The sequence below is a fragment of the Anopheles merus genome, chromosome 3R (assembly GCF_017562075.2).
Source record: "Anopheles merus strain MAF chromosome 3R, AmerM5.1, whole genome shotgun sequence".
Taxonomy (NCBI): domain Eukaryota; kingdom Metazoa; phylum Arthropoda; class Insecta; order Diptera; family Culicidae; genus Anopheles; species Anopheles merus.
The window spans coordinates 15,968,813-15,979,813 of NC_054084.1; the positions used below are offsets into that span (position 1 = coordinate 15,968,813).

General features: G+C 42.5%; 1 protein-coding gene across 1 annotated transcript; it reads right to left on the reverse strand.

Annotated features, from left to right (window-relative positions):
• Nucleotides 1-2,260: 2,260 nt before the first annotated feature.
• LOC121597548 (laccase-1-like) lies at nucleotides 2,261-10,136 on the reverse strand. The gene is made up of 10 exons (XM_041923371.1): nucleotides 9,994-10,136; nucleotides 9,714-9,909; nucleotides 9,106-9,652; nucleotides 8,919-9,038; nucleotides 6,779-6,905; nucleotides 6,519-6,685; nucleotides 3,633-3,831; nucleotides 3,299-3,526; nucleotides 2,966-3,193; nucleotides 2,261-2,847 (listed from the first exon to the last, which is right to left on the reverse strand). Exons 1-10 carry the CDS (start codon nucleotides 10,088-10,090, stop codon nucleotides 2,696-2,698), a joined length of 2,061 nt encoding a protein of 686 aa, XP_041779305.1. The 5' UTR covers nucleotides 10,091-10,136; the 3' UTR covers nucleotides 2,261-2,695.
• Between the last annotated feature and the right edge of the window lie 865 nt (nucleotides 10,137-11,001).

Here is an 11,001-nt window from a genome sequence, read left to right on the forward strand (position 1 = left end):
AAAACAACCGTTGGTTCCCTGTGATCAGGTGCTAAGTAGATGCACGCACCAGCGGGATGCAGCCTCAGGAACGGATGACGAACGGTGTTTGTGCTCTGCTGCTTACGGCATCCAGAAGATGGGCGGTTGCTTTTGTCGGGCACAGGCAAACGGCTTCGTGGACACCATTCTGTCGTGACGTTGGTAAGGGGCATTTTGAGCGCTGTTTGTGTTTCCAGCGAAGTTGGCTTTATCGTGCATGGCGGGAATACGTTGCACGTTTATGGTTTCACACGATTATATGCATCTGGGTAGTATTCCGTTAGCTGTTAAGCGATGTTGTGTGTGTGTGTCTGTGTGTGTATGTGGGAAAGTTGGTCTTTAGTTGCGAATTAATTTTGGGATTGTTCTTATAATGCAGAGGTTTGCTGTATGGATTTTAGTCTCCTAGGAAGTTAAATAAGAGCCTTTTAGCCTATTGTTAATATAAGATTTCTTAAGATATGTTCTTAATAGCACAGTGGGCTGTAGATTAACATAGAATACATTGAACATTATCAGTTCCTGTGATTTGAATGATGTCTATGGTCTAAAACTCATGGTTTTGAAATTGATGAGCAATTATCAAACGAATAATCAGTTCTTCGTCCGAGGGCCAAATTAGTACAAGAAACAAAAAAAGTTCGTTCTTGTATTATTCGACCAGTAGTCGAGAGCAGCCCTCGAGAGCATGTACAGACGTATTCTATTTTTGCAGTCAAATCATCTCGAAATTGAATTAATGATAGTTTAGAGTTTCATAGTACAGTCATCAATTCGTATGACTTGACAACATGCCCGTTATCGAAGCAAGCGTTATATGGATCAGTCCCTCGAAGCAAGGACGGATTATTCGGTTGTGTGGTACTGAATAAAGTCTCTAAAATCTGTACAGGTCAGTATGCCCGTGTAGGACGTTACGCCAAGTAGAAAATATTTTTTGGGCTTTTTGTATGGAAATGTAAACTTTTTAGTTCATTTTCTCGACCTAAACCTAATTTATTGAAAAAAAAAAATTATTGGCTATTTGGGAGACTCCTGCACCATGGGACCTGTGCAACTATTTATTAGTCTGTGTGTGTCTAAAACTGTATATAACTATAATAGTCAGTCAAGATAGATACAATTATTGTATACGTTCAAGATCTACAGACGATCTTGAAGCTGAAAATGAAGATCCTTAAAAAGAGAGGAAAATAAAACGAATGGAATGCAACAACGCCCGAGTGCCTGTGGCTGTGTGATCGACAACCATAACGACCATTTCTGCATGATTGTTGCGGCGGCATTGTAAATCGCACGTTTATTGCGAAATGTAGTTTACTGCGGCGTTACAGCCCCATCCCGTCTAGGCCCTATGCAAACATACGCTCTATGGCGAGTGTTTTGTGTTGATCGTGGTGTAAAGGTCTTTATCATCTGTTTCGTGGTCGTCCAATGATATCCAATGATTCTGCTGGGGTTGTTCAAGGTAGTAGTCGGTGTATCGTTAGCTGTTTTAGTAATTTAGTTTTATTCAGGTTAACGTCTGTTCGGGATTCTTTAGTGGAATTTAAACTACCAGTAATAGAATTTACTGTTTTTTTTTCTTTAAAATCCTTAGTTTACAAAATCATCTTATCTAAATTACACTAAACGTATAACGGAACTGATTTGTTTATCAACCGAAATCAACCAACGTCAACTAGAGCAAACATACTAACGATAATGATGGCTTTAATAACAACCATAGCAAGTGCATAGTTAGGTGTTTAACAACCGGAACTAAGCTCAGCGCCCTTTGTACTTGAAGCTACATCCTTGGAGCTGTCTCCCCGGGATGTGATTCCCGGCATCAGGGCAAAGAAACTGAGCCCTGATGAAGCGAACGACTTTCGATTACTTAAATGGAAAAAAGTCGTACCGCTGATCGTTTTATATCTACAATAAGGCTAAAGCAATAAATGATAACATAAGATTAATCGAAGTGTAGAATGAGGGAATTCTGGGGATGAATACTTGCCAAAACTATCGTTAGTTAAACGCTAAAATATAGTAGAAATATATCAAAATTCTACCAGAAATACGCTCTTGCAAGTATATTTCGCTGATGAGTGAATTAGTCAATAGCCAATGGGGAAAAATACGAAAAAAACGTCGAAAAAATCCTATTTTTTCACTTTTACAACGAAATGGAGCAACGGTGTTATCATTAGCTCTGAAACACGGTTTTACGATCCTACCCCTCAATGGACAGGTATCGCTCGAAATGATAAAGAGGGCAGCCTATTTATATCGGTACTATTTTTATTTACATCGTTTTAAAACAAACCTACAACATAACGACACTCTATATTTATAGCTTACTTAATAATACATTCAATTTGGAGCAGCTTAAAGAGCAATACCACCAGCGCCTGCATTGCATGTCAGATACTATTTTAAAACACACACACACCACGTCCAGTAAAATACCGGACACGGGCACAGCATAATCTACTTCCGCTCGCATGACTTTGCTAGATTGCTATTTACATTCAAACTGCTCGGTGAAGCGCACTGCCCAGAACCTGGAATAGACTTGTAGCTAGTAAGTTTAGAGCGACACGCATGGCACGGCGCGGTACGGCTCCGGCGGTTTCAGTGAAGCGAGCCTGTGAGGTAAAAAAGAACGTCGGCAACAACTATTTACAACACCCTAGGTCTGCGTGTAGATGTCCGGTTTGTAGCTGCCACACCGTGGAAAGTCCTTCGGGGCCTGTTTCATCTCGTCCAGCTCGCCCACCTGCAGCACAAAGCTCATGCCGATGCCGAGATGCCACTCGAAGTGACAGTGTACCAGCCAAAATCCTGCCGGGGTGATTGCACAGTGCGAGCAAATGGGCAAAAAGGAACGAAAAAATGGGCGCAAAATTAAAATCTGCATCCTGCCTCCATCGGTTCCATCGGTACTCCCCGTACCACCTACCTGGATTGTCCGCCCGGAAGCGTATGCGGGTGTAGCCGCGCGACGGCACCGACACGGTGTCCTTGTACGGTGGGTTATGGTCGCTGGGCATGGTGCGCGAGTACCGGCGAGCCCGCTCGACAAAGTCCACCTTTTCGCTTAGCGTCCCGAACTGGGGCAGCTGGCCCATCCCCGTCACGATGAACCGATGGCCGTGCAGATGGAACGGATGGTACAGGTCGCGCACCACTGCGGGTGGGGTGGCGTATCGGGACGAAAAAAAAAAAAACAAGTCAATCGATTAGAAATAAAATAAAACTGAAGTGGCACGCGCGTTCGACCGCGCTCGCGTACCTTCCGCGTCGTCGATCAGCGACATCTCGACCACGTCATTGAGGGCCACCTTCAGCCGGTGCAGGCAGAAGCAGGCGTGGTGCGGCTTGCACCGGGCCGGCCGGTGCGTGTTGTTGCAGAACATCCCGTCGCCGCCAATCAGTTCCGGTTGCGTGAGCAGCGGAAAGTCCGGGAACACCATGCTGATGTTGTTCGTGACGCCGATGTTGTTGAGCGTAAGTACCACGGCTGGGTGTAAAAAAATGGACACACCAACGTCACATCACATTATTCCTGAGTGTGTGTGTGTGTGTGTGTGTGTGTGTAAGGGGAAGGGAAGGGAAGGGTCACTTACTCATGTACCGGACGTAACCTTGGTCGGAAAACAGTACCGCCGGGTCGGCAGTGAACGTGTTGAACAGGATGCGGAACGTTTTGTTCGGTGCCGCATCGATCAGGTCGTCGTCCCGGTGGTCCTCGTGCGATTCCAGATCGGCCACACACTGATCGTCATCGCCCGGTACGTAGCACGTGGCGTTCGGGTTATTGAGAACCTTTTGTGGGGAGGGGGAGAACAGGAACAGTCACGATTACATCACGGTTTGTTCGATGGAGCGACGCGCCGAAGCGAGAAGTGGACTCGTTATTAACAATGACGGCGTGTTGTGGTTGTTTTTGTTTTGTTCTACTTGTCCTTTTTAGCGTGGAAAGAGGTACAGAGTCTTTAGTTGGAGTTTGTTATTAGAACAGTGTGTAAAGTAAGACCTTTCAAGAGTGTGTAAGTATAGATCGCCACTCGAAACCGAGAGTGGCTTTGAGTAGCCGTCCGCAGGGGACTTTTGCTGACGAATATGGTTCTTTCGTCGCGGGAGCGCTTACTTTCTATTTCGATGAGGCAATTATGCTACTGGTTGTGTAAAAAGGGTACTCAAAAGGTAGCGCTGGATGCAATGGGTGGGTTTAAAGACGTACATCACGTTTGTGCTGCACTCATTTGTAGGTACAATCAACGCAGTTTTGCTACAGATAATATAGTTAAGATTGTTTTGAACGCTTTATCTATTGTTTTGTATTGTTGTCTATTTCACTTACATTTCAAGTTGTTTACTTTATACGTGATAGAAGATAAAAGGATTATGGAATAAACAGCAATTTACTCCTAAATGTGATTAAATTGGCAATAGTTAGTACAAAGGATAGTTTCAGGCTGAGCGCTTCTTGAGCTCCATACGCATCATGCATCCTAGTAACCAATCTAGTACGATGCTGTAGGATATCTTTAGTACTGCTGAGTAACCGTGGGGCCAGACGAGGTGAAAAATAAAGCGAAATGAACTATTTGACAGAGAAATATCTGTCAGATGACGCATCACAGCAACCAGCTGATGTACACGTGTACAAAATCGCAACTAAATCCATTAATAAACTTCAATATCAAGTATTTCGTTAATTTTCAGTAAACAGTTAAATTTTTCCTCCCATTTGTGAATGTTCCGCTTAAAAAGATACTCTTTTTGAATGATTTTCGAAAGCGGATGTTTTATCTCCCCCAATCCTTTTGCTTTACCTGTCAAATAGTTCATTTCGCTGTGTATTTTACCTCGTCTGGCCGCACGGTAATAGAACATCATTTTCCTGGTGTAGACTTTATCAAGTATTTAAATGTTTACTAGTCAATGGACAAATGCTCGATATTCGCCACTTCCACTATAACTATAGAATAAAACCATGTAAAAAATCTTTATTATATCTCCTGTTTAATGGATTCAGCTTGTAGACATATGCCATAACCTTCAATTGTTTTAACATACGTAGCCATTTCCCTTTGATTGCTTTGCTGCAATGCTAAAGTTATGCAATATGTTAATAAATCATTATTATTTTCTAACTATTTTGCGAAAACGATTCTTGATAGTAAATGTTAGCAGCCAACATTTGAAAACAGAGCATAACAAATAGAAGATAGGAGATAAAACAAAAATGCTTCTATGAGCACCTCTTCGTGCGCCCTAATCCTGCCATTTTAATCATGACCAAAGGTAAATATTAACGCATTTTAATGCCCTAAGGCAAATGTTTATCACGTCAATTTGTTATATTGTCCACATCTCACCAACGTGGCAATGACCTTGATAAAAGAATGTTGCATAAAATGGCATCACATCTACTAGGAAACACCAACTGCTGTTACTAGCGCCTGAAGGTATGCAAAGTACCGTTTTGTAATTTAAACTAGTATGTTGCGTCATGCATTGTTGAAGTATTGGCGGTATTTCTTAAAAAAAAAACTGTTTTATTATAGACAACATTAAAGTAAAAGAGGCCATAAAAAACAGTTGCTAAGTTTGTATTGTACTAAGCTTTTGAAATAGGTTACAATACTAAGCTAAGATAGTACCATCAGTTCGATAGGTTAGTACTACTGGCTGTGGGATCAGATCTAATCGAAGCTTCAAATTAAAAATACCATCGGTTCCTATTGAATATATCCGATAAGTGCTTCTTATGCACGTGTTAATTATACCTCTAACGGTGACACCCACTGCCACTGAGCACAACTTTTTTAAAAACCTTTCTTAATCGTAGAATTCTAGCTCCATAAAGAATTTTCATCCAATGAAAATAATTAATATACTCTCTCTTTTCGTACAGCGACGAGCTACACCGCAAATAATGCGCCCATTTCTCATCACACACCTACGCCCTACGGCTACAAGCGGATGTATTTCGTTATTCTAATAAATGAAGCTATTTACCGATCGCTTAGCAGCCGGATGGGCGGCCCAAAAGCGGCAAACAAAAAATAAACCAACAAAAACCCCGAGGCTGGTTCTTGGGCCAGCGTTTTGGGCTGGGCGATAAGTGGGCGATAATGATTAAACGATGAGACCGGACTGGGAGGGGGCACCAAAATGAATGAAAAAAGAAAAGCCACTGGTCAGCTACAAACACATAATGAGGCTCGTTTGTTTCCGTTAGCACCTGAAGAACGAAACTCATTTGCCACGGGGCGTATATTAACCGCCTCGAACAGTTCCTACGCTCACCGTTCGTTGAATAGTTTGTTAGTGTGTGGTGTGCTGTTACTTGCTTTTTTTCTCTTTTTCTAACGTACAATCTAGACAGTAAGGTTAGGTGCACCAACGCGCGCACCAACAGACACGATGACACGATCCACGTGGGAATTCGCTCGAAGTGAATGCACGGATGGCACGTGGGTGACGATTAAACGTTTACTTACCGTGCCCGATGGGAACCGGTCGTCCCAGCTCGGAGGCGTACGCTTCGGGTAGGCTAGAACCTCTTCCGGTACGTGGTGTGCTTCGTCCTCGTACGATAGGACGGCAAACTCTTCCCTTCGCTCGATGTTACAGAAGCCAATGGCACGGACCCGCACCCAGTAGGTACCTGTTGGAATGGGCACAGTAGGAGGGTTTTGGGAATTAGTTGAACATCAGTGACAAGTGAGCGTTGCAGGGGCAAAGGAATTGGGTACTGTACCTGGTTTCTGATTTGCCGACAGTACAAAGTCGTACCGTTCGCCCGAGGTGGAGATGAGCGTGTCGACCATCGTGGGCTGCACGGCGCCTCCATCGGTTGCGATGAGCTTCATTCGATGCTTTTCAATCTATCGGGCAGGGATTGGGGTTTGGGGTGGAGGAAACAATTGAACCCAATTAGATGATGTATTTTAAATGGAAACAGGATTTAAATAAAATAGAGAGTCTTTCTTTACATTTTCGGCGAGGATCAAATGAAGGAAAATTTTCACAAATTAGCTTTACCTACTAAATCAAGCTATTATTAGCCATGGCGTATGCGTTGTTTTCAGGAAGCTTAAACACAATGTTTTCTCCGTTCCTAGAAGCAGCTTACTGGCTAGTATTATTCGTGTGCGTACTAAGTCCCAGAAAATATACGCACAGCTCGTAAATTATCAACGATGTTTAGCCGAATATTGTGCAATGTGGTATTCATTTGCGCAAAAAATCACCATTAAACGATATCAAATTAGAGGGCGGAAACATACTGCCCGCAAAGCTGTGCAATCTGAGAAAATAATTGTCCATAAACATTGCATTATATTTTGTAAAATAAGCTGACAGGAGAGCACTTTTGTAACAGTTTTATGCAATTTCAAAAGCTTCTCCCACATATTGTGTGGAATTTCTGTTAATGCTTTTGTTTTTACTTTCATCCCTTTTTCATCGACACCAGTCAACTGATACGGTAAGTACTTTTTCTTAGAATTTCGTGCGGTAATTATGTTAAGCTTTTAAAATCATATTTAAATCATATTTAACAAATTTTCTAAGAACAGTGCGAAAGAAATGGTTGTAAATATATTTTACTGATAAGGGACGGCTTTAGCCGTATCGTTTGGTGCATGTGAAATAGACATTGAAAGGGTCGGTCTCGTGGTACAGTCGTCGTCAACACGTACGGCTTGACAACATGGCCGTCATGGGTTCAAGCCCCAAATAGACCGTGCACCCATACGTAGGATTGACTATTCTGATATGGTAATCAATAAGCCAGGCAGACCTTGACCGACAACGGTTGTTGTGCCAAAGAAGAAGAAGAAGAAATAGAAACTAAAGAAAGAAAATTAAAGATTTGGAACAAATATTTTCCCCTCTAAGGTAGTAATTAACTATACTGCTTGCCATTGATATGATTCGCTGATGCGAATTTAAAAAAAATAACTAAAATTTAAATTAGAATAACTTTGTGTCCTAAGAAATATGTTATGAAGAACTATTCAACAAGAAAAAAGCAAAAATAAAAATTAAAATTAAAAGATAGAAACCAACAGATCATAAACATGTATGTACGTCACCCCTATACAAGCCTATAAATGCAGAGAACCAGTGAGAGTTAATCTTTACTTTATCAGTAACTAGTTCATAAAGCTAGAAAATAAAATTCATCGTAACTAATAAGTTTTGCACATTCAATTTAACCTTTTATGGGTTTCAAAGATTGTTATAACGATCAGTTTTTTTAAACTAGTTTTTTTTTATCTAATCTTTCGTTGTTTGCTATTTACTATTACTATGAGTTACTTTTTACTTTTTCTACAGGTATTCCCCGATATACGCGATTTCGCTATACGCTACTTTCTAAATTTGACAGTTCTTCGAGCGAATTGTACTAATTTGACACTTCAAATGTCAAATGCAAAATAAACTTCCCTATTGTTAAATTTTAAAATCCATTTTAAAAGGTACAAAATTTGAAATCAGATTTAAGAACTAATTTAGTGACTAAAAACCTGCAATTTCAAGCAAAATTATATCAAAATTAGCAATAATTTGACTGAAAACCTCGAAATTCGCCTTACGCTAATATTCGAGATACGCTATTGCCTCTGCTCCGCATTAATAGCGTATTTCGGGGTGTACCTGTAGTTATCTTTACCCTGTAGATTCATATCATTGTGCTAATATATGACTTATAACTAATTACTCTTTAGTATCACTAGTTACTGTTGCTAATTAAAGATAATGAATTATATTAGCTAGTTATATTAAATTATATACTCTATTTGATTCCACTAACACCTCCAGCTATTGCTGCTTTAATTGTAACTTTTTATATAAAATTACCTTCCCCAATTGACAACAATCATTCTACTTACTTGTAGTTGAAACGGACAAAATTGACTGCCACTGCTCACCAGGCGAAACCGATACCGGTAGCCCTTCTTCACCCGGTACACTGTCAACGGTGCCTGCGTCTGTAGTTCGTGTTCCTCTTCCTGCACGAGTAGCACAAGCAAGTGTTGCGATCACTAACAAAAAATAAACAAACTAAAGTCCACTTACATCAAAATGTCGCCCTCGCCCATTGATCAGTATCGAGTCCATGCGCACCGTGCTGCTCTGCAGTCCCGGCACAAACTTCTCCACCAAATCCAGCGTCCAGTCCGAGATGATGATGTGATGCTCGGTCAGATCGTAATCGTATAGATGGCGATTGATGTCGGTGGGCGATCGTATCACAAACAGCCCATAGTGCCCGTTCGCCTTCTGATGGCCCGAGTGGGAGTGGTACAGCTGGGTGCCCGGTTCGGACGCGTTGAACGCGTACCGGAAGGCGGCCCCGTTCGGGATCGGACACTGCGTAATCATTGGCACGCCGTCCATCCACGGTGTATCGTACTGGTGGGCACCGTGCCAGTGAATGGTAGACTCCAGCCCCTCCATGTGGTTCAACAGGTCCACCACGATCAAATCGTGCCGGCAGACGTGGATCGTGGGGCCCGGGATGCGCCGGTTAAGGGCCAGTACGCCCCGCTCCATACCGTCCGCCGTGATGCACTGCGGGTGAAAGCAGTGGCTTCGATTGCCCCATCGACAATCGCCACACGCACTGCAGTGGGGAAGGACATATCATGATCGTGGCGATGCCCAGCTGACGACACCATACTTACGATCCCATCGCCGCATAATGTTCCGCAATCCAGCGAAAGTAGCACACACGTGGGGCTTCCCGTTCCGTGCAAATACGATCACACTCGGCACCATCGTGAAATTCGGCAAGGTGCAGTGGAACCGGTCGGTCTTTGGCCGAACGAACTGCGTCGAGAAACTGTGGTCCGGCCATAAATTTACCCACCGAAGGGAACACTGCCAAGGGGGAGGGAGAATAGAGAATCAGTGCACTACTGTGACCGCTACTAACCAGTCAAGCTAAAGCACACACACACTCACCCGCCTTCGGGTAGGACAGATGTCGAACGGCAAACACTAAGCACACCGCTCCCAGGAGCAACCAAACGGGGAAGTAGTAGCACCATTTCCGTTCCATCCTTTCACCGCAAGTGATCGTCACGAAATGATGCGTCGTCGGGTTGGTCGGTTTGGTAACTTTGTGGTACCATCAATGGAATTTTGGAAGTTTACCGTTATCACCATCCTGACGTGAGCATGTCGTCTAATCAATCCCTCTCTCCTCGTACTCTGACACCCTTGTTACATCAGACCGGGGTTGGGGAGCAACCGAAAACTGACCCAACGTTCGGGCCCGTTGATTGGGGTGTGCGTGATTTATTAAGAGTTCAGGCGCTCTTTCGTTAATGAGCGTCTGGTTGGGTCCCGGCGAGCGATAACAGCTTCTGCCAGTTTGTGTGCAATTTAATTTGAGACACGGAACGGAGCAAAACGGAAATGTTACAATGTTTTAATTGGAACGATTTGCCGACGGGGTTTGTGACATTAATTATGTATTGGGGTGGGTGCAAAAAGGAAAGCTAAGATTTTTGCATTGAAAAAGATCGTTCAAGGTGAATGCATTGGCAGTTGTTTTACTGCAAAAGGATGAGTTTTTGATAATTTTAATGAAGTGAAATAGGCGAAAAAGACTTTATCAGAAGGTTATTATATTTTAAACATACATGCCGAAGCGACCTTGTTGCTATGTTATTATACCGAATATTAAAACAATGTCAATTAGCGTCCAAACCATTTCATGATTCGTGTGCTTTGATGTAAACTTAGCTTTGTTTGATTATTTCCATGATTTGATTTTCCAGCTTGTCACACATTTTAACAAGCGTCAAGCTAGTTTCATCAACAAACGAGATTAAAAAGCTGAGACTAAACTCCGTTCTACACAATAACGACGATTACACGTTTTGAAGCGATCAAGCGATCAATCGTGCAGACTCGGGTCGACACAAAACTTTCAAAATTAAAAATCTTTGCCCTAAGCTTTGATCC